General features: G+C 36.5%; 1 protein-coding gene across 2 annotated transcripts in view; it reads right to left on the minus strand.

Moving 5' to 3' along the window:
• The window catches only part of SLC12A7 (solute carrier family 12 member 7), a 116,739-nt gene that overhangs the window by 46,882 nt on the left and 45,328 nt on the right, over window positions 1-24,529 (minus strand). For both annotated transcript variants that reach the window (XM_007424383.4, XM_007424382.4), the window contains exons 2-10: window positions 20,693-20,787; window positions 19,424-19,546; window positions 18,669-18,815; window positions 15,557-15,611; window positions 8,935-9,065; window positions 6,494-6,720; window positions 4,377-4,591; window positions 3,343-3,510; window positions 351-449 (exon numbers count right to left, since the gene is read on the minus strand). In XM_007424383.4, coding sequence (XP_007424445.2) covers window positions 351-449; window positions 3,343-3,510; window positions 4,377-4,591; window positions 6,494-6,720; window positions 8,935-9,065; window positions 15,557-15,611; window positions 18,669-18,815; window positions 19,424-19,546; window positions 20,693-20,787 — 1,260 coding nt within the window. The remainder of the gene's footprint in view (window positions 1-350; window positions 450-3,342; window positions 3,511-4,376; window positions 4,592-6,493; window positions 6,721-8,934; window positions 9,066-15,556; window positions 15,612-18,668; window positions 18,816-19,423; window positions 19,547-20,692; window positions 20,788-24,529) is intronic.

The following is a 24,529-nucleotide window of genomic DNA, read 5'->3' on the forward strand; positions in this document are numbered from 1 at the left end:
CATAGATTTTTACTTATGAGACAAATTGAGGTATGTATGCCAAATAACCAATGATCAGTTTATTCATTCCTACTCATGGAGAGGTAAATGGTTTCAGCTTAAAGCTTGGTTAGCTCTATCTTAACATTTCTACTATTCATTTTGAATTTGGAAACTAAATAAAAACAAAATAAATAAAAATCTAAAACCTAAATGAAACATTTAGAATTCTGTTAAAACTAGAATTTGCTTTTATATACAATATTAGTTATTTGCTTTGAAGTATATAAAAATGGCTAACAATATACTACTATATATACTAAATACAGAAATGAATATTGGATGTTGTTGAAATTGCATAAAAAGGATACAGATAAATGACGTAGTTGAAATGGCTAAAATTGTTCCAGTTGGAATAGATTTTTGAGCATCCCGAAGATCTCCAGACCTATTTGAACCTGCCATAATACCTAAAAACAAGAATAAAATAATCCATAAAAAAGCATGTCATTAAGAAACAGAGCAATCAAATTAGTTCATCATCCAGAAGATTAGACAAGATGACCAATCATTTCTTAAGGTAAGAAGGGAAGCAGATAGAAAATAAAACTATCACCAGTCTGGATTGGGTAAAGATTAGGTAAACTACCATGCCTAAACTTAGCCCCTCCATGTGAAAAATACGCCCAATAATGCCAGCAAATGCAGCCATTTTGCCAAAAGCCATTCTGATGCAAAATCCAGGGGCTGGGAACCACCTAACGTTGCTGTAAATGGACAAACACAGAATACGTTGAAGATGTAACTTTACTCTCAGATTAAAACATTAACTCAAATACATTCCATAACCCTATTCAATGTTTGTCCCAAGAAATATTTTTAGTTATGTGTAACAGGGATATTCTGACTCCACCCATAATCTTGCCTCATGTATCAGAAAGATCTGAAACATTTGTCTACTTACACTTATTTCAACATCCCTAGAATTTTCCATGCCATTGCTAATCCTGCTTTATCAGGGTATTTCATCATGTAGAAATTTTATTTGCATTCAGAATAATTTAAGAACTCTCTTTTAGGCCTTGTATTTAGAAAGGCTGGGTGCAAACTGTATATATCAGTATGTATACGCATGTGCCAGAAACCACTCTCCAGGCATGACCAGGACAAAAACAAATGTAAATGTATTTGAATTAATAATTACTGATTAAAATTAAGTGCACTGAAAAATAACAAGGCCAATAAAATAGATTCATATTTGCATATATCGACCATTCCTCCTCACATAAAGTACACAAAGACAAATGCACACTCTTTTCCCTCCTTCCTGCAGAAATATCCAAAAGATGATAAAAACCAAACCAAACCAAACCAAATAGGAAAGAGGATAAGATAAATGTCTAGGAAAGAGAAACAGTCTAACAAACCCTGATGGAATGGAAATGAAGTAAGGGGAAGAGGTAATTGAACAGGGAAGAGACAAAAAAGAAAACATTTCAATATCATAAAAAGGATTAAATTCCCCAGGCAAACAGCTCTCTGGCTACTTTGAAAGAAATCCACAGCCAGGTGAACCTCCATTTCTTTGAAGTTCTATTTTTATAAGTTAAAAGAATCGCTTCTGTTTTTACTACTGTAGTGAAAAGAATCACACACATCCCTCCCCCCCGTCCCATGTAACTGGGGGAAAGACTCGTTTTCTATTGGATACTTATGACAGTAAACTTTTGTTATATACAATGGTCAGAACCTCCAACAAAATTGGTGCTTGTTCTGTATTACCGTTATTTACCAAAATAGCATACTTCAGTATTCACTTGATCATCAAAATTAACAGATGGATCTTCAAGAATTATGTTTAAGAATGAGCTGCACTGAATCAGGGAAAGGGTTTAGCTTCCTCCAATAGCTATCTCTGGGAAGCCCAACTAGCAGCTGCCTGTTTGTGTCCCTTGCAACAGACACTGAGAGTTATAATTCCTCTGACAATGAAGTTCAATGTTACCATTGTAACCAAAGCCAATGACAGCTAGCTGAGATTCATTGAATCCCTTTTTAAAATCATTCAGATTTGTGACTATCACAGTATCTAGTTTTACTGTGTGAAATATAATGTTTTGGCTGACCAGAATTGTCTTATCATTCTCCATCATTGCCTAACTCCAGGAGCTAGTATGGGAAAATGAAAAATCCTTTCCATATTAACTTTTTCTACACAATGTGTAATCTATATAACCTTTCTTTCTTAATTTTTTTTCTAAATTTAAGACACTCCAATTTTTTAATATTTCACTTTAAGGGAGGCACTCTAGCCTTTTGGTAATTTTGTTCTTATTTTTTGAGTTATGTTGACAGGAATCAAATACAATCAGCTGGTGTGTCACCCAGAAAGGCATTATGGTATAGTTTTATTATTTTATTCCTTTCCTAAAGTTGATCAACATGGTCTTTTCTCTGCAACAGCACTTCATATTAGCAATTTCATTGAGCTAACATCTGATCAGATGTCATCACTTCAGACCCAAAGATCATATTTGTGAAATTTGGAAGTTTTGGTCCCAAACATTTTATATGTGTTTACATTTAATAGCGCCTGCCATTTCAGACCTAATTTTCCATACTCTTTGAACACCTCACCATGCCTTATTTACCCCATATACTGTAATCTGCTGTTCTCAGCAAGAATGTCTACTTTACGACTGACCTCTAACTCATTAAAAAAACACGGAAATCAAGAGTTCATTATTTATTTATTTATTTTCAAATTTGTATGCCGCCCATCTCCCCCAATGGGCGGATTTATCCTATTCTATTAAATTTGTTCAGTTTTTTTTAATGAGAGACACCATCAAATGTCCTTAAAAGTACAAAACCAAAGTCTATATTTGCTGGATATAGTAAAGATTATGATTTAAAACAAACCAACCAACCTTAAATACAGGCTACCAGAAAATGGGAAAAGAAAAAACAAGATTTTGGGAAGTAGAAGAATAATAATTATTCTTCAGTATGTAGAAAGATATTAAGAAAGAAAAATGTGTTTTCTGTTTTTACTCATTGGTTGGAAGATCAGTTCAGATTGCAAGTTATGGGAAATCTACTGTTTAAAATCTTTGGGAACTACAAAGGATCTGAATGAATATATTGACCTGACATATGTCATAAAGATTTGGTTGGATGCGACTTGGAATCACTTCCAAGTACTTATATTTGCAAATTTGGACTGACTGTCTATATTGCTATTTATTTTTACATATGCCATTCTGTGAGATTAGGACCTGAAATGCAGTTTAACAATATTTTAAATAAATAATTCACAATAACTAAATTTTCTTATAGGAGGGGAAAAGGGTGAAACAATACCTGTAACAGAGGGAAAATAAATCCCTACTAGCATGGTGAAATAAGTCATGATATCTGTATATACATAATAGTCTTGTTCATCTTTTGCTTCATCCAAAACAGGAACTGAAGGAAGATCCCGTTTTTCCACAATTGTTCCTTTGTCTGAATATATGCTCCACAAATTATCTGTCATGAAACAAACGTAAGATTTTGTTCACTCACAACAATTTTTTAAAATGCATAAACCCTACACAAAAATCTTTAAATTACTCTTAATATTCATCCTGTCCAAAACTTAACAATAAGGAAGCTTTTTGTTTCTGGAAAAAAATGGCTACATAATAAAAATGGTATGATGGATGTAGCCAATGCCCCATTGGAATCAATAATAACCTGGCTGCTAATTGTAAATATGTGTGCGTGCGCCTTTGAGGTAGTGTTGATTCCTTGCGACTGCCTGGACTAGTCCCTGCAGTTTTCTTGGCAAGGTTTTTCAGAAGTGGCTTGCCACTGCCTCCTTCCTAGGGCTAAGAGAGAGTGACTGCCCAAGGTCATCCAGCTGGCTTCGTGCCTAGGACTAGAACTCCTGGTCTCCTGGTTTCTAGCCTGAAATTGTAAATGAACTATTGCCAAATCACATGAGGAATAAATGCCTTGGACTCAATGTCCCCTCATCAGCTGTAAGAAAATGTGTAACTAGTTCATGCTTATTGAAAAGATGGCAACCACTAAGCAATGTGGCCGTTTTTACACTAATATGTATATCCATTCTTTTTAAATTGTGGGAAAAAATATCATAAACAGCTAGGATTAATAAAAATGGAAACATCATAAATTAGCTCAGAAAAATCAGGAATTCCAAGTTAAATGCACAGAGAAAAGGGGTTAAACAAAGGATGCCATTTGGCTTTAAAGTAAGTGTATATTTACAATTTCAACAGAAGAAGAAAAAACACTAAAATTCTTTTCAACATTCTTATTATCAGTAGAAGATCACTAGTTCAAATATTTTCTACTTCCCAAAATTATTTCCACATGGATTCCAGACTCACCAAGTAAGACACCACTTGCAATTCCAGGAATACCTTGGATTTCTGTGACATTATTTAGCTGAAAATATTCATCACATGTAGCATTTAAGTAGGGATTATTGCCACAAAACCATCTCCACAATCGTGTAGTCACTGTTATATTGTTTGCTTCAATATATTTAGCACAAGGAAAATCCTTATCTCTCGCTAGGGTACGGTTTCCAAGAAGACATATGCTAGGAAATACAATTAAACAAATAAATTAAAAAGCACTTTTTAACAAAGACAATAAATCTAAAACAGTTGTTGACATCTATGTCCTACCTCTAGTTTTATTATCAGCTCTGCTCGTAAATGAAATAGTCTACAATAATCTTACATTACTTTTTGTTAATGTCATATGCCCTTAAAAATATTTCAAACAGAGTGCTATTTGGAATTAAAAAAAAAGAAACAAAAGAAGGAGAAAAGAGACTAGGTATGAAGTGACTTCTGGAATAACTGCTGTTCTGTTTTAAATGGCTGTATTGCAGATTAAAGGGATATATAAGTGTTTGCAGAGAGCCAGTCCGGTGTAGTGGTTAAGGCACCAGGCTAGAAACAGGGAGACCATGAGTCCTAGTCCCACCTGAGGCACAGAGCCTGCTGGGTGACTTTGGGCCAGTCATTCTCTCAGCCTTAGGAAACAGGCAATGGCAAACCACTTCAGAAAATCTTGCCAAGAAAACTAAAAGGACTAGTCCAGACAGTCACCAGGAGTCAACACTGACTTGAATGCACACATACATATACAAAAAAAGTATTCACATTTCTTTACTTGGGTTGAACAAAGCTTTCAAAAGAGGCCCTTCATAAAATGCAGGAGCAAGTATAGTAGACTTCTTTTGAATCACTAAAGCAACAGTATTGTGTACAAGGCTCGTGTGGTGCAAGGCTCATGTGGCTGCTTTGAAAGCTTCTTCTGGTTGTCTGCGTAAATGGGCATGCACAGTTACTTTGATTTCTTCCCAGTGTAATTGTCTATTATTTAGGTGGTGAAGTATCAGGTACTAAAAGGAAAACTTTTCCATAAACTGAAATGAGTACTGAGAACATAATAATTATTTGACAATGAATTATGAAAATATCCAACAGATTAGAGAGTACACTGAGAAAGCTATCAATGGGGGTTGCACAATCATAAGCTTGGAGGAACTGCAATGGAAACTAAAATGTTGGCAATAGCAAGAGAAACACTAGCCCTCTTCACGTGTTCACCTGAACGTGTAAAGGTTTCATTCTGGGTACAGAATGGAGTTAAACATGTAGTATCACAACCTATTGTTCCCAAATGTTCCTAGATATATATCTAGGGCATCAATAGGACAGGTGTATTCTCACTGAGTCAGATGCAAATACCCTTCCCCATGTGAACTGGGATCTTAATAAAGTAAGATCCCAGATCCCATAGAGATATTCATATTCAAGCAAATGAAAATATAGTTTTATCTTTAGACAGTTGGGGGAACAGTGTGAACACTCCATGCTCTATCCAATTTAAAGTTCTGTGCATTCAAAAGAACACTGAAGAGGACTAGTGAGTAATCTGAATTATTCTGTAGATTCTATCCGAACACAGGTGTGGGACACATGAATTCAAGGTAAATTCAAAATAATTAAAAAAAAAATTGAAATGTGAGGCGTTACCACAGATAAGCAATCAGCTACAAAAGGGTCATTTAAATACCTTGTACAAAGATGACTGTCTTCTAAAACCCCAACCACATTTCTTTATGCATCCTTATGAAAGCTCAAATCACATTTTAATTAATTAATTATTATAATGCATGCTACTGAATAATTAAACATCTGATCAATTAGTGGTTCAAAGATCTGAAATATCAGAAGACATGGAAATCAGGTTTTGAGACTCTATTGCAACTATATTCTCTCCCATCCATGGATACATCTGAGCAGAATCATTTTGGAAAACCTGGGATGACTTTTTGACATGTTTCAAGGGCTTGACATCATCTTACATTAGCCTTTCCAAACGTGAACATCGCTAGCATTATTTGCTATTGTACATATTTTACATTTTAACATTTAACAAGATTAAAAATATTACCATTGATATTTAAAAGTAATCTTGCACTTACGGAAAGTCTGGAGGATCAAATGCAGTTTTAATAACCCCCGCATAAATAGCCATAATGGAAAGGATTACACAAGCCAAGAAGACTAATGCAAGCTTATTGACATATTTGACTCCCACAAAAACAACTATAGCCATCATAGCAACAATACATGTTCCATAAACTCTCATATTGTTTAATGTGGCCTCCTCGCCTCCATGAAAAATAGCAGCATTAGGAGAAATATATTTCTGTAAGACAAATATTGAACATCTTTTTTAGTACACAGTTCCAAGACATAAATAATTAAAATCACTTCAGTAAGAACCAAGAGCAAGATTATGGACTAAAATGTAGATTTTAAAGTAAAAGGAAAATAATTGGTAACCTTATCACCTGAATAGTTTGTTGACCTTTTGGTTATTATATTAGGATTGTGAAAATATATTCCTGCAAGGTGTACTTGTAGACTGCACACAGAAAAGAACTGTTTGCTGAAAAGCTTATAGATTTTATGGAGGGCTATATATCCTAAAAGGCTTTAACCAAGTAATCACTAGTTGTTTAATCAATTCATCTATTATTTCCTTTTGCACATATTTTCATATGAGTAAAATACTTCTGAAGGAAGTTTTTTTAAAAGGATACCATACATTTTTATCTTACTATACACTGTATTTACCCAATAGGAAGTATTGGGTAATACTTCCCAATTTAATTTTCTCCCCAATAATTTCTTATAAATTCAGGAGGAGACATCTTACATCTGTGAGAAGAACAAAAGCAACTGCTGAAAACGACAGAATGCTGCAAAGAGCATATTATGCTGAGGATTAGATACTGCTTGGGAAGGGCTCCTTCTTAGTGTTTTTGCCTAAATGGGGCTCCTCCCTTGCCTTTTGTTCCCTGTTTATTTAACCTCTCCACCTGCCCTCATCTCCATCCAGTTTTGTTCCTTCCTGTCTTTTTCTCATATCCCAGTGCAGTTTACACCTTTCTCTTACCCAAGCTCTACCCTGTCTTGTTTCTTCTTTTTTGTGGGACGGATTGTGTGCATACTTGTATGTTCCAGTGTGTGAGTGTGGTCTGTGTGTCTGTGAGAGAGAATGGTTGGTATATGCAGATGGGAATCAATTAATTCTATAAATGGGGTAACTGATTTTACAAACAGTTGGTATTACAGTGGTACCTCGGGTCACGAATGCTTCTGTTCATGACCAATTCGGGTCACGAACAGTACCATTCGCAAAATTTTGCTTCCGTTCGCGAACTCCGCATCGGGTGACGAACAGGATCCGCGGCCATTTTCCCTGCTGACACACTTGGTCGTGGCTTCCTGTAGGGAGGGGGACTCTCCCTCCAAACAATAACTGCCTCCCCACCCGCCTTCCTGTCCTCCACGCCTCAAGCAAGGTTAGTGTTCTCTCTTTGTACTGTACTGTACTATACTTTGTGTCATATTTTTGTGGTTTAAAAAAAAACCATATGGTTCAGAACGGATTAACCGTATTTACATTGAACCTTATGGGAAAATTTGATTTGGGTCGCGACCAAAATCGGTTGGCGACCAAATTCGTAGGGGTCAGAGCGGATTAATCGTATTTACATTGAACCTTATGGGAAAATTTGATTCGGGTTGCGACCAATTCGGGTTGCGACCAGAGTCGCGGAACAAATTAAGTTCGTGACCCGAGGTACCACTGTAATTCAATCAAAATAAAAAGATTCTTTGTTCTGCCCCTGTGGCTTCTGGCATATACACACGCACACATATGCATAATCAAATATACACATGCACACATTGATCAGCATGGGCAGGTTGGAATCTTCAGGACTGTTTTTGCTGGAGCTAGCAATCCTACGCTGAGAAGGTGGGGAAGTTATTTATCACATAAGAAATCTACATTCATACTTCTCCCCACATCTACTCTACTGGGGAGGAGCATGTCTTAAATTGGCTGTGACATTATTCACCTTCTGGAAGAAGTTAAAGATGGAATTCTTCCAGAGGGTCTTAAGTTTTGTCAGTGGGTTTTTTGGTATTTTGGTATGTTTTATTTTTGTTGTAAGCTGCTGACAGTCAGATTAGATTGTGGTGGGGTAGAAATTTGATAAACAACAAATTAATTCAAGGTCATCTTCCTTTTTCCCTTCTACATTAAAAAGAAAAATGATGCATGCCATCTTCCATTTATATAAACATCTGTGGTTAACTTGGTTATTTTAAAGTTTATTAAAGATTTCAAACTGATTAATTAATTAAATTAAATTAATTAAATATTGTGGGGCAAATGTATATGTTATGTTTATCCAATATATCAGTTCAGAGACCAAGTCCATTCCAAATACAATGAATAAGTGAAGTGACTGGAAGTACTGTTGCCTTTATGTTTAGAGTACTTGTGTAATACTGATACAGTTCACTGGCATTAAAAGGAAAACATACGCTTAAATAAAAGACCTACCAGTAGAATTTCAATTGTACCAAGAATATACATAGCCCCTGCAAAAGTTGTGCCCAAGTAAAAACAAAGTCCCACGGCTCCACCAAACTCTGGCCCTAATGACCGTGAGATCATATAGTATGAGCCACCAGCTGTGAAATTAAAATTGAAAAGATACAAATTAGCATGATATAAAATGCATCAACCATATTCAAAGCATATTACTCCTGCTTAACTAACTGGGCCACTAAATCAGAGGAAGCATGCCAGAAAGTCAATTTGATTTGGAAGATTAAGTGAAATATTTTAGCAAGAAAGCACTGCTTAACAATGGTGGAAAACACTAAGGCTTGCAATGCATTCTGAAGGGGTATTCCACAAAGCCTGTTGGAAGCATCTCCTCAAAGAGTTAAAGCAGATGGATCCTTTGGAAGACTCCTGTGGCTATTTCAAAGGCTGTCCTCAGCTGGGAACATGCATGCGCAGACAAAACTTGCTGGGATTACCCACAATATGGCACTATTTGAATGCTTCAAGGAGGGAGGCTTAGATATGTCTACTATCTTTAAAAAACTTATTTATTTTTGTGCCTTTGAGTCAGGTTAGACCGCTGGCATCTGCCTGGACTAGTCCCTACAATTTTCTTGGCAAGGTTTTTCAGAAGTGGTTTGCCATTGCTTCCTTCCTAGGGCTGAAAAAGAGTGACTGGCCCAAGGTCACCCAGCTGGCTTTGTGTCTAAGGTGGGACTAGAAGCCCCAGCCTCCTGGTTTCTACTCTGGTGCCTTAACCACTACACTAAACTGGCTCCCAAAACACTTATTAATGTAAATAAGTGTTACATGTTTTTTAATTATTTCTAACCTAACTTTCTAGAAATACGAAATATCTGGTAATTCCCTTGATAAACAATTGTGTGAACACTATATTTTAATATTTGTAGATTTGTACAAAATACAAGGCATTCAGTTGTGATCCTGAGAGAAAGAAAAAAAAATAAGAATCTAGTAAAGGAAAAGGAATATATAAAGAAATAACTTCCCCTTCATCACAAGTATAAACAATTTTAGTAACTTATCACCTTCTCTTAAAATATAACCAATGATCTCTTCTTCCTATATCCCATCTCTTATCTATAAACAAATCCATAAAGCATCGTCATTTCAGTTCTGATGTCAGCAAAAGTCCATTAAGGGTTACCAGAGCTAACAACGCATCTATTTTAACCTTGATCAAATAAGCCAACTTTATACACGTTCCTTTTACTTCTAACAGTCTTAATCTTTAGTCCCTTCAAATTATGCCCTAAAACAATTTTTCATTTTTTCTTTGTCCCTTCTCACAAAATTCTTCAAAACTTTAACAAGCCTCTTTTGTAAATCCAATCTAGGAAAATTATCCAGGTCTCTCTCTTGGTTGGTGTTTGCATGTCCTTTTTAATTATTAAGACATCAGCTGGTTCTTTTGCATGTCCAGTGTAGCATCTTTTTCCATATCATTCCTGTAGCCTGTCACTTTTAAATCCACTTTCAACTCAGCCTCAATCTTGTCAGGTACAATTTGTTCCCCTTCCATAACATCTTTTAAACACTAGTCTATCTATAGAGGCAGACACTCTTAAAATTAACTTCTGGGTACAGTGTTCAAAAATATCCTTCAATATGCCCAATGTTAAATTTTTTTGTTTCATTCTGTAATTTTAAGTTGAGTTTGAGTGTGCTTCTCATTTAATTGTAATCTTTAGTTTCCTCTAGTGTCCAATTTTTAAAATCTTTTTTTTTTTAAATCAAAACAAAAGCATTTTCCCACAGGAAGGATTGTTTATAATTAATCTCAAAATCTTATTTCAAATTTATCTGGACCCTTAGTCTGTTTGTAACTTTCTAAAATCAAAGTTTTAATCACCCTTTTGCTGTTTATTTAAAAAAATGTTTTAAGTTCTTGAACTTGTAGTTAAAACTTCTTCTGACTGAAAGAAATCACCCAGTGTAAAACTTGTCAAGGTTCCTAATAGCTGAAAAGCAGTTAACAAGCAATTTCTGAAAGTGATTAGAAAAGGAAGTATGTGAACCCAGTGTCATTTCAAAGGTGCCAACTGCAGTTTGAGCAAGATGGTTATTCCCTCATCTCCCAGTGCTCTAAACCTGCCAGAGACTGCTCTCTTGCAGCCTCCTCATGAGGAGCAGCTGACTGGAGCACCTGTGGGTGATCTCAAATCCTTGTCTTCTCTGGAGAGGAATTATTGAAGAGCCGGTCTACTCAAGTAGTGCCTTATTGTGGGCAAGATAGGAGCAGTGTAAATTAGGGTATCTGATTTTAAGTGTATCTCTACTCTAGAAAGTAAAGACAAATCTGTTCTGGGGGAGATTTGACTCCCTCTAAAGGAACAGGCTTGCATTTTGGTAGCAGTCATCATCACTGGAGGTGATCTTTATGGCTAGGAGTACCTACTATCAGCAGGCTGGTACCCATTCCTGCACAAAAGTAGTCACAATGACTATCATGCAGTGGTGGCTTCAAAATTACAGTAATGTGGTCTATGTGAGGCCACCTTTGAAACTGGTTTGGAACCTACAACTAAGGCACAATGCAGTAGTAAAATACCTGACTGGGCTGACTTACTATGGCCATATTATAGCTGTGCTAAAAGATACGCACAAGCTGCCTGTTTGTACCAAGCTACAGTCAACATATTGATACTAGTATACAAAACCCTACACAATATAAGGGCAGGTTTCCTTCAGAACTTCCCCCAAAGTCATCAGCCTCCCAGGTACTTAGGATGTTTATGGGAAGGTCCTGCTCTCTATGTTCCATACTGTGGATTATCACTTCTCTGTAGTAAAGTGTGCTATGAAGTGAGTCCCTTTTGCAGTACACAGGTTCCAATGTTTTAGACATTTTTAAACTCCACCTTTTTCTGACCACCTTCCTGAGCCATTAATCCCAGTTAACAATTCTATTTCAACTATTTGTTTTTAAACTTATTTTAACTTATTGTACTCTGGAATGACTAAATGACTATTTTGAACTATTTTGGTATTTTTATAGAGAAAGACAGAGATTACTTTTAAAAATAAACAAATAAGTAATATTCAAGTGTTAAGTTCCATAGAGTCCATTAGTATTATAAATTATAACCCTAGAGTACTAGTTTAAAGATCTTTTTAATGCAATATCCCATCCCCTCTCCTCTAGAAGACAGAATGATTTTACTTCTCAGTCATACAGGTAGTCCTCGACTTACGACCAAAACAGGGACTGGAAAATTTGTCATTAAGCAGTGAAATCATTAAGCGAGGCATCAGATGACTGCACCCGATTTTACGACATTTTGTGGTGGTCATTAAGCAAATCACACGTTGTTAAGTGAATCATGCAGTTCCCCATTGATTTTGATTGTTGGAAGCTGATTGGGAAGGTCGCAAATGGTGAACATGTGACCCCAGGATGCTGCAACTGTCATAAATACATGCCAGCTGCTAAGCACCTGAATTCTGATCACATGACCGTGGAGATGCTGCAATGTTCATAAGTGTGAGGGCCGGCCGTAAATCACTTTTTTCAGCGCTGTCGTAACTTCAAACAGTTGCTAAACAAATGGTCGTAAGTCAAGGCCTATCTGTAGTATATTCTCCTCAAAACCAAGCAGTTTTCCTCTGAAATAGAACACACTCTGAAGTAAATTCCTGACTTTTGTTGCTTTGACCCACAGGGAATTCAGTGCATGTCTCTAACTGGTTATCTGCTGCTACCTGATGAATAGGGCAGATCTCCCTCCTGTTAGTTATAGCTTTTCTCTGTTGCTATTTGAAGAACAAAGGGGAGGCCTCATATGCCACTGTACCCACCCAAGTTATCTGGTAGAAGCTGCAGTGTAGATATTTAAAAAACTGGCATTATAGAAGGAGCTTCTGGTGAGGAAATGACAAACTGATGTCCCACTGATCAGCGGGAGACATTACAGCTGAAAATGACAGCTGGATGCTGGATCCAGACTGCCAAATTTTCTCTGGAAAAAGGAGAGATCTTTGAGATTGCCCACATTTACTCCAGATAGCTATTTTATTTGAGTAGATGGCAAGAACTGAGGTTTTTGTGGCCACTTGCAATCAACTGGGAGTTGCAGGTGTTCTAACTCAGGTTGCAGCTAGGCAGATAACACTAGACAAGATCATAAATCCAGGTCTTTGCAAAGAGTGCTTGCCTGAATAATTCCATTTGAAGTTCAAGTAGCAAGAGAATGGTCCAAATTCGTTCCAGGAGTCAGACAGGAGAGCCAGGTAGTCAGCTGCTCCAATAGTCAAGGATTCAAGAGCAAGGAAACACAGCAACAAGATTCATGAGCTGGAATTCTGAATGGTTGATTCCAACGAAGGCTGAAGACAAAGCGTCTACATAAATCTATCTGCAGGCACTGGCTGCAATTATTCAGGCCTTGCTCTTTGCCTAGCAAGGAGCCTCATTGATTAGTGTTGTTCTGCTCACCGCTGCATGCATTGAGACCTGGGGCTTGGGGGTCATGCCTCATCATCTGACTGCTCCAGCTGATCAGGAGATGCCTGTGGTTGATCAACCTCAGATGAATCATGGCTTGATGATTCTTGAGGCTGACAATCGACAGGCTCAGCTGGAGCAATGTCATCAAAGTTAGAATAAGATTCTGATTCTGAATCACGGCCCATGTCAGTGGGATTTCATTGAGCTTATAGCCATTAATAATAATCCAAAGCGATTAAGTGAGGTTTGATTGAACCTTGAGTCTGTGAAGGCTACATTAAAGGCTATAAACTCAATGAAATCCTACTGACATGGGGCATGATTCAGAATCAGAATATTATTATTGAAGAAAAAACTCAGCCAGTGAATATGATAAAACTTCCAATTCTAAAGGTTCTCAATCTATAAACAATAAATAATAATAATAATAATAATAATCCAAAGCGATTAAGTGAGGTTTGATTGAACCTTGAGTATGTGAAGGCTACATTATTATTATTTATTTATTTATTGTTTTTTATAGATTGAGAACCTTTAGAATCGGAAGTTTTATCATATTCACTGGCTGAGTTTTTTCTTCAATCCCTTAAGAAAGACTATGAGTTTAAGGTTTTGTAAAAAATTTCTTCTTTGTAATATACAGCAAAAGGGTGATTTGAGTGCTGATTTTAGAAAGTTTTAAACAGATTAAGGGTTTAGATGGACTTGAATTGAGACTTTGAAGTTAATTAAAAGAATCCTTCCCATGGGAAACTTTCTCTGTTTACATTTGAATAACTGATAAGATGACTTTGAAGGTTTCTCACTAGAGGGCACCAGAAGCAAATAAATGCATGAAAGGATCCACTGAGAGTGCTCTATGATTTTTGGGCACAGAAAATACTTTCAGAGTTATCTGTTACAATAAATAAATGGGAAAGTGTTATGGAAGAGGAACAAGTTTTACTGAATAAAGCTGAAATTGACTTAAATGTGGATTTAAAAATATATAAGGAAATGGAAAAAGATGAAATAGTGGATATACAAAAAGATGAACTGTTGGATATACAAGTGAAATTGGCTGCTGTTTTAACAATTAAAAAAGACATACCAAAATACTGAACTAGAAGAGTAATGTGGATAATCATTTTATATTGGATTTACAAAAGGAATCTGTTAAAGTTGTCAACAGTTTTGTGAGAAGAGACAGTGAGAATATGAAGAGTGATGTGGATAACCTCTTCATATTGGATTTACAAAAGGGGCTTGCTAAAGTTGCCAATGATTTTATGAGAAGAGACAAAGAGAGCATAAAAAGAAAACAGATGTTTAGATATTTTCTGAGAGGACTAAAGATTGTTCTGAGAAAGAGGAAAATATTCAGGTGTATTCGGTCAAGGTTAAAATAAATGGATTGTTATTTCTGGAAATGTTTAATGGATCTATGTGGACTAGGACTGGATGACGATGTTTTAAAAGGTTTGTTTATTTAAAGGAGACAGGGAGGATTTGTTTAAATAGAAAATGAGAAATAAACATAAAAGGGAAGATTCAAAGTGGGTTTATTAGGTACAATTTGCAATAGTTATGTTACTACTTCTTAATTCTTAATGGACTTTTGCTGATTAAGATGGAGTGATGAGGTTTTACAGACTTATCTATACAGAATAGGGTGGGATATGGGATGAAAAGATGGTTGATTATATTTTAAGGAATGGTGATAAACTGTTAACGTTAACTATAGTTGCTGGAGATGAACGGGGGAGTTCCTTCTTTTTTCTTTACTTTTTTTTCTTTTTTCTCTGCACTTTTTCCTTTTTTTTCCTTTTCCTTATTTTTTGTATTTTTATCTTTTGTAGTTTGCATTAGTTTTATCTATATAATGTAATTCTTAATAAAATTATTTAAAAAAATAGACAAGAACAGGAACAAATCAGGCCAAGTTTCATTTGGAAGATGAGTGTTTCATTTTTTTGTGCCCCTCTCACAAATAGAGTTTTCTGCATGGAAAGCATCATCATCTTACATTAACAATATTAAGCAATTCCTTGCTGCCTACCTTCCACAAATCCCATCTAATCATAGTGATCAATATTTCATCAATAATGGGGGATTATTTATAAATTATATTAAGTATTTTAAGATATAATTACATTTTGTTATTACCTGGAACTACACCATTTGTTGCTATTGCACTCATTGATATTGCAGTCAGCATAGTCTACAAAAACAAATATTAGTAAAAGTTATTAAGAAGTCAAAAAATTATGATTATTTGCAGGTTGTAAAAGAAGCCTCTAGGATTCACCCAGCTCACAGTGGAGAGCCATACTCAATAAGATAAATGATTATAAAAAGCAAAAATCATATATATAGAAAAGTACAGACTAGGAGTAACTTTCCATCCTTGTCAACACAGTATGGTCCATGTGGTGACAATATTCAGGAACACTTTTTATATTAACACATTTTAAAAAATGTTACTGGCTGTTGGTTTAGAAAGAGCTCGGTCACTGTATCCTTGGGGTGGGAAGGAGAAATATCGTACACTGTTTATGGCCTTCCCATCTTTCTAGCAACTTCAAGGAAAAGTAATTTATTTGTATATGCTATAATCCTCACTTCATTTTGAAGTGCAGAGCAGTTAAGAGAACCCAATGCCACATGTTTTCATTCAAGAAATGTGTCCTTTAGAACAGCTAGAGCATTAGCCAATGAAAGAGATGGGAATTGCTTATGGCAGTACAAATGCCCCATTTGTTTATTTGACAAGTTTCTACCAGCTTCTGCATGTGAAGAAACATTTTGCTGCAAGATGCACATCACTATTTGTATCACAAAGCTTAAAACAAACATTATCTGCTAACAAGAGAACTGTGTTGAGATAAATATTGAGATGTAAGAATGTACAAAATACCTGAATGATATAATAGAGTTTTTCATACCTTAGTCATCTTGTGGATGGACTATTACAATGCATTCTAGTGCAATGGGTCTGCCCTTGAAGACCACTTGGAAGCTGCTGCCGATCCAGAATGCAGCAGAATAAACAGAGATGGAAAAGCTTTGTCATGCCTATATAACACCACTGCTATGTAAGCTGCATTGGATACAAACAGGCTTCTGAGTGTAATTCAAGGTGCTGGTTATCACCTACTGTAGATGAGTATGGAGATGACCTTGAATAAGATATTCAACAACCATTACCTGAATACCAGTTTAGCCTAGAAAGGGAGGAGGGAGTGAAAAAGAAACTCAAGATTGCCATATTTTGATTCTTTTGGCGTAAGAGGGGAGACAGAGTTCCAGTAGTCTTCATGGAGTCAGTTTCCTGATCTGGCCTATTTGACGGGCTGATGCACATGAAGGCCTAGCTATTTTAGAGATGCTTGTCTCTGACAGTGTCTGCCCATCTCATGCATTCCAACTTTTTTATTTATTTATTATTAAATTTGTATGCCGCCCATCTCCCCCCAACTTGCTTTGGTCAGCTTGCTTTGGTTCCATTGACTAAGCAATGTTATCTAGCAGGACTTTGGAGGCAGGCTTTTTCTTTTGCTGCACCTCCCTTTGGAACATTATCCTCCCAGAGATCTGCATGGCCCACGCCTTGCCTATTTTTAAGGAATCTTTTAATGTGGAAAGATAGTTTCTGTTCCCTTGCACGGGGGTTGTTTTCATGTACACTGTTTTTATGTAATGTTATTCTTTTAATTCGTGAAGCTACGCAGAGTAATTTTGGACTTGGCCAGCCTAGAAATTTAATTCTGAAGGTGACCCATTTGCAGGTTTAGCCCAAATTACACACAACCCATATTTATTGGCTCTCAACATCAGAAATAACTCAGACTATCAGCTATGAAGAAATGTTACTATTTGAAGCGAGAACAATTGGAAATACATCAAGTCAATCAGCTGTTGGAAAAGAGTTTCCTTTGTCTTCATATCCTATTTATGATCTCTGTGGATGAATTACCTTCTGTGAAAATAAGGGTTTCCTTTTCACAGTGTCAATATCAAGGATAAAATGAGAGAGAAAAATTGAAGACCTCATGTGTTTAATGCAAGTTAAAATTAACAAAAATTGTGTATTCTGAATGTACTGAATTTATAAATAAATGAAAGTCAGGTATATTACAAGATCCTAATATAGTTTAATTTAAAAGTAATTGGGATAATGTTATGTTCTAAATGTATGATATCAACAGATGGAACAATGGGACAGATTTGCTATTTTCCCACCAGTCAAAAGCAGGACATGGTATCTGATTTCCCAGTTCTCAATCACTACCACACAAAGAGCTAATTTTTTTCAGGCAAAGAAAGTAAAAAAACCCAACAACTGGATAACATCCAAACTTGCTAGGCAATTTTCAGCAGATTTTTGGAAAGCATTATTTGAAATCATCTCCAGTCATCGAATGGAAACAAATTTGGGGAAATGAATATTATTTTCAAATTTAATACCATTTCATAGTTTTGAACATATTGTAATATTTAAAATACAACTGTTTTTATTCATCAGACTTATCTGAACAATGATTCCAAGCTCTCTTTGGAAGTCAGATATGGAGAGATCATAATGCCTTGGAGTTTCCCCCCAGATATCATATCTGAAATATCTAGAATAAATATTGCTTCCATAGCTTTTTCTTGGGATGGTCCAGAGAAACGGTATACGACCTAAGATCTCTCAGATGCCTCTACTGATTAGAAATGCCTCGTATGGGTGCTGAATCATATTGCCAATCAAGCCTTTAACCCTAATCTTTCATATGCAGCTCACAAGCTCACTACCAGTGCTTTAGCAAATAGAAATATTGTGAGTCAGAGAGGAAATTCTGTGCATTTTTATAACTATACTACTACCTTAGCATAGCCTTGTTTATTTGTTTTCATGAAACGGTTTCTTACTTTCTATTTTTAAACAACTATGGACTGAATTCTAGTTTAAATTGGGAAGAGGGCTTATTTATGAGATTTTCTAAACTAAAACAGTGATTTTTTTTGTCCTAGAAATAAACAAAGCAAGTAGATGGCTTTCACCTAACACACTTGATATTGCTTTAGCCTGTCAATAGCACTGTTTCTAAGGAATATGGCTACACAGGAACAGAGCAGTATGCTTGTTACTACAAGCCTTGCTTGCTATAAATACCCCTCCCAGCTGTTTGTAAAGTTATCAAGAGAGAATGGGAGAATTATTAGAATGTAGAATAGTATAAGAAACTGCAATACGCTTCAACTAAATATCAAAGAAAGCATGTATTATACTTACACCAGCACAACACATGAACACAATAATGAATGATTCAAGAACTCCTGCTGTTCCCACAATCCATGTCAGTCGTAGAAATAGAATAACTCCTAAAATATTTTGTAGACAGGGCAAATACACACCAATGAAAGTACCCATACGTGGAGCCTAAAAACCAGATAAACATGTAAACTCTGTTAGGATAAAATACTATTTATCAAAGGCCACAATACCGATGTAGACATATAGAAAGGTTTTTGTATTCCTCATAAAGATTACTTATGCATTCTATACACACACTTTTACATTTGTTTTTTTATTTTCTATTTTGTTATCCTAGATGCTCTGGGATAGTGTGTACCCCAGAGCATCTAGGATAACACATACACTTTTACATTTCCTTCTGTTTTTTTTTTTCATTATTTTCTGTTCTGTTATCCTAAATGCTCTGATTCAATAAAACTCTCCCCTAAAAAAAAAAAAAGAGCATTTCAGCAAAACTGAAAAATTACTGAACTGCAATGTTGCTGTTAAAAATGTTTATGTTCATGCTGCAATTTACACAAGTTATTTCTTTGAAAGACGTTTCCGTTGCATAAATCTTCCTCACATAGGTCTCAGCTTATCTGATCATAATCTGACAAAAGGCAAGCATCGGAATTTTTAGGGCTCATTGATTGGGAACCAGTGCTGTTAATATTCATGGCCACTGGGTTATTGTATCCAGCTCATGGAGATGATGAAGATGAATAGAGAATGGAGGGTGCATTTTGTACCTTGATTTCCTTCCGCTTGGTATCTTCATCTTCTTCATGCTCTACCACTCCCTGAGTAACATTGGTATAGTTGGCCAATTTATTAAGAAGAGATGATACCATGGGATTGCTATCCATTTCTTCCTGTGAAATTTTGGGACATAACAACAGGTAAGAGAAGAGCACATTTTAGCACAAAGATAATCACATATTTACAGGTGAAGTAAAAAGTTAATTAGTGTGAAATAACCAATACCTAAGGTTTTCAAGTCATTTTTCTAAGGATTATATGGCCTCAAAATATAGATAGTTCAATTATTGAGCTTGAAAAATGGCACCTAAGAAGTACACTGTAGCTCTGCTTTCTCCAGATGTGCTGAGTTACATTTTTTGATAACAACAAGCATGGAGATTAGCCAGTAGAAAAAAGCTGGGTTAACTTATAAAAACTTATGCCACAAAATAATAATAATATTAGAAGATGGTACAGGGCATTTTTTTGTGGCTATGGAACTACAATACTCCTCTTTTGTGGGAGCATTTATAGGGAACCAATTTTTTAGTCAGACTTTGGGGACTGCGTCACAAAAAGTAAATTTTCTATACCAATCAATCATTTTTTTTGTTTTGATTAATGTATATAACATTGTTGTAATAAGAGAGAAATTAAACTCTGTAACTGCTAGAAAGTCATCTTTGGCTGTGATGTTTTTTTGGTGGGGATTATTTTGGGCAGCCAAGAACATTAGGAGATGGGGCAATGATGTGTCATGCAGGTGAGTGGGAATCATTTCTAAAGAGTTGGTTTTTTTTAATTGTCAGCTGAACACATTCTATACGCTTGTTTTCTGCTGGAAAATGGTACAGGGCTAACAAGGAATTAACTATTCCTTATTTCTTCTGAGAGAGAGATTATGTTGTTTAGCAGCCCAGTGAAAACAGAGCTTTTTAAAGAGCTCTGCTTCTCTCTTGTTTTATTGAGTGAAAAGGGAATAGAATGGGGTGAATAAGTAATTGTGGGTTTTTGTTCCATTTTTTTCAGCTTTAATAAAAAATAAAATGCAGGATTTGAAAGCTTCCCACTGTATCAGCTGGAAGACAGACAAAGGTTGTCTGGGTCACTGATGATTGTGTATTGCTGATGCACTGAGTGAGTAAGCTAACCAGGAAGCGGTTGACTCAGTCATCTGTGTTATGCAAACACAGTAAATGGATTTTAAGCAAACAACTAGCGCACTTTAAATGCACTAACAGTAACAAGGATTTGTTGAAATTAATTATTAAAATTACCTCAAAGAGTGCCATATTTTTCCCTTCATAGAGTCTTCCTCTCTCAAAACTTGAATTATTGATGAATGGGCTACTTTCTCGTGGGATCCCATCACCTATCATGGGACAACAAATATATTTAGAAACAAACATACAATTAAATCACACACCTTTCACTACAAATTCAACAGTAATGTATTTGTTCCATATGTGAGAGATGACGATCTGTAGATTTAGACAGATACTTTATCTTTTAAAAGAATGAGTCCAAAGAGGGGTGCTGGAATACTTCTGCTTAGACAAACAGCTGTCAGGCTATGGAATACTATGGGGCCCATCTGACTGCCTTTGCTTTTTATATCTCTATGAAGCCACTGAATGAGATCATTAGGGGTCCTGAGGTTGGGGCAGGACCAGTGCAGGGTTTTTCACACCCAAGGTGGACTTTCAGGTTGTGTCCTAATTTGGCTATTCTTTCAGTTACACAGATTCGATAGAGATGTGCATGGCTTCGGAGGTGATGTCTTTGTAAGTATTATTTTTATTTTAGTTAGTTTTTGTATTTTTTGGACTAATCAGCTCTGAAATACTTAGGACACAGGGCAGACTATAAGAAAATAAACAAATACAGCTAATAAGAGTTATTAAAATCACAAGAATAAAAACATTTTCTTTGAGGAATGTTCAGCTGTTAATGTCTAACCTTGCTGGAGAAGGAAAGTTTCTGGATAAACAAGAACGGTGCTCCTGTTCTTGGTGATTCTAAGAGGACATTCTCCAGTCACTTTTCATTCTCCAACTGCATTAGCAGAGTTGTTCCCCCGCCCCCGCTCTGTTTAACCAGCTCAACTGCACAATGCATTTTTGCTTGCTCCTTTTATCTCTTATATCTCAAGTATCCTGAGAGTCAAAATACTGCATATTGGTGGGATATGGGCAACGGTATATTGGCTTGCAAAGCAGTCTCTAAATTAGAGATCTGGGCTTGCATGGAACAGTGTGAGCAAGTTTGCTAGTATTTGGCTACACCTGCGGCATAATATGAATGCTGCATGTGATACAGGGGCCACTATGGCTGGTAACCTAATTATACCTTCCCTTTATATAAAAGCTTTCACGCAAGTCAGACTTTCAGCCAGAGTCATAAAACAATGGGAATAATAGGAGGAAGCAATTATCTATTTTTCTGGGAATGGTACAGCTATTGCAGAAAGAAAAACATTAAGAAAAATTAGTAAATGTGAATTCAGACATACTAATTCAGGCTAATTGTAAAGCAATAAAAACACCTCAAACATTTGCCTGGTCATGTTATATGAGTCATGCTTCAAAATGTTAACACCATAGTGAAGATTTAACAACATAATAAAGGTATATATTTAGGTTTTGAAAAACAAGAAAGACAAATCCTCTATCTGTTTTACTGTGGTTTATAGAGTGTTGAATAACATACATTCTTTTCAAAACAATGGACCTCAATACCATTACCAAAAAAAAAATCCTGCCGAAATACACTGGAACACATCCACTGATTAGTGAGGTGAATGCTAATTGGAACACAAACTGAATTTGTTAGCTGATAATTTATTCTTCTTTTCTCACCAAAACAGGTTTACAAAGCATGACACTGATGAGTTTTTAGAGAAAACAGTTCCTTTTTATGCAACTTTAACCTTTATTACAGCTTTTCATATTGTTCAACCTTTTGTATTTGCTATATTCAACTCAACATTCTTAACTTATATGCCCTTAATATTTAATAGACAGAAGGGTATGGGGTGGGAATAGCCTGATATCTTTCTTTCTTTGATCACCACTTCCCTTATCTGAAAATTCTCCTTAGGTTCTGTCCTACCTCTTCTCCACACTAGCAGTCTTGGATAACCTCTTACTCTGTAGAGTTTGGTATCCTTTTCATTTCCAAATGCTTCCAAGAGGAGCAACTTGCTCCAACAAGTTTGGGACCAGCCTGAAATTTTTAATGTGTCTCTCAGGTTCCACTCTCCTGAAAAATGGATGCTTATTTTGATCTAAGGGTAGTTCCACTGGGGTGCTCTCCACCTGAAGTAAGGTCATTGCTGGACTCTGATATGACACATGGTTTTTCAGTAGCAGTGTACTGAATAGTATTGCTATGAATTTATCATCATCATGAAGACTACAGTGGGGCAAAAAAGTATTTAGTCAGCCACCAATTGTGCAAGTTCTCCCACTTAAAAAGATGAGAGAGGCCTGTAATTTTCATCATAGGTATACCTCAACTATGAGAGACAAAATGGGGAAAAAAATCCAGAAAATCACATTGTCTGATTTTTAAAGAATTTATTTGCAAATCATGGTGGAAAATAAGTATTTGGTCACCTACAAACAAGCAAGATGTCTGGCTCTCACAGACCTGTAACTACTTCTTTAAGAGGCTCCTCTGTCCTCCACTCGTTACCTGTAGTAATGGCACCTGTTTGACCTTGCTATCAGTATAAAAGACACCTGTCCACAACCTCAAACAGTCACACTCCAAACTCCACTATGGCCAAGACCAAAGAGCTGTTGAAGGACACCAGAAACAAAATTGTAGACCTGCACCAGGCTGGGAAGACTGAATCTGCAATAGGCAAGCAGCTTGGTGTGAAGAAATCAACTGTGGGAGCAATAATTAGAAAATGGAAGACATACAAGACCATTGATAATCTCCCTCGATCTGGGGCTCCATGCAAGATCTCACCCCGTGGGGTCAAAATGATCACAAGAACAGTGAGCAAAAATCCCAGAACCACATGGGGGGACCTAGTGAATGACCTGCAGAGAGCTGGGACCAAAGGAACAAAGGCTACCATCAGTAACACACTATGCTGCCAGGGACTCAAATCCTGCAGTGCCAGACGTGTCCCCCTGCTTAAGCCAGTACATGTCCGGGCCCGTCTGAAGTTTGCTAGAGAGCATTTGGATGATCCAGAAGAGGATTGGGAGAATGTCATATGGTCAGATGAAACCAAGTAGAACGTTTTGGTCTAAACTCAACTCATTGTGTTTGGAGGAGAGAGAATGCTGAGCTGCATCCAAAGAACACCATACCTACTGTGAAGCATGGGGGTGGAAACATCATGCTTTGGGGCTGTTTTTCTGCAAAGGGACCAGGACGACTGATCCGTGTAAAGGAAAGAATGAATGGGGCCATGTATCGTGAGATTTTGAGTGAACACCTCCTTCCATCAGCAAGGGCATTGAAGATGAAACATGGCTGGGTCTTTCAGCATGACAATGATCCCAAACACACCGCCCAGGCAATGAAGGAGTGGCTTTGTAAGAAGCATTTCAAGGTCCTGGAGTGGCCTAGCCAGTCTCCAGATCTCAACCCCATGGAAAACCTTTGGAGGAGTTGAAAGTCCGTGTTGCCCAGCAACAGCCCCAAAACATCACTGCTCTAGAGGAAATCTGCATGGAGGAATGGGCCAAAATACCAGCAACAGTGTGTGAAAACCTTGTGAAGACTTACAGAAAACGTTTGACCTCTGTCATTGCCAACAAAGGATATATAACAAAGTATTGAGATGAACTTTTGATATTGACCAAATACTTATTTTCCACCATGATTTGCAAATAAATTCTTTAAAAATCAGACAATGTGATTTTCTGGATTTTTTCCCCCAATTTGTCTCTCATAGTTGAGGTATACCTATGATGAAAATTACAGGCCTCTCTCATCTTTTTAAGTGGGAGAACTTGCACAATTGGTGGCTGACTAAATACTTTTTTCCCCCCACTGTACTTCACCAGAGGCAGATGGTGAGAAAATACAGAGGAAGTCTTGCAGAGGTGGCAAGATATTCCCAATAGTTCCTTCTTCCCGAACATATTGAC

The sequence above is a fragment of the Python bivittatus genome, unplaced genomic scaffold (genome assembly GCF_059951505.1).
Source record: "Python bivittatus isolate LINGU-HERP-01145 unplaced genomic scaffold, Pbiv_v1 ctg000960_np1212, whole genome shotgun sequence".
Taxonomy (NCBI): Eukaryota; Metazoa; Chordata; class Lepidosauria; order Squamata; family Pythonidae; genus Python; species Python bivittatus.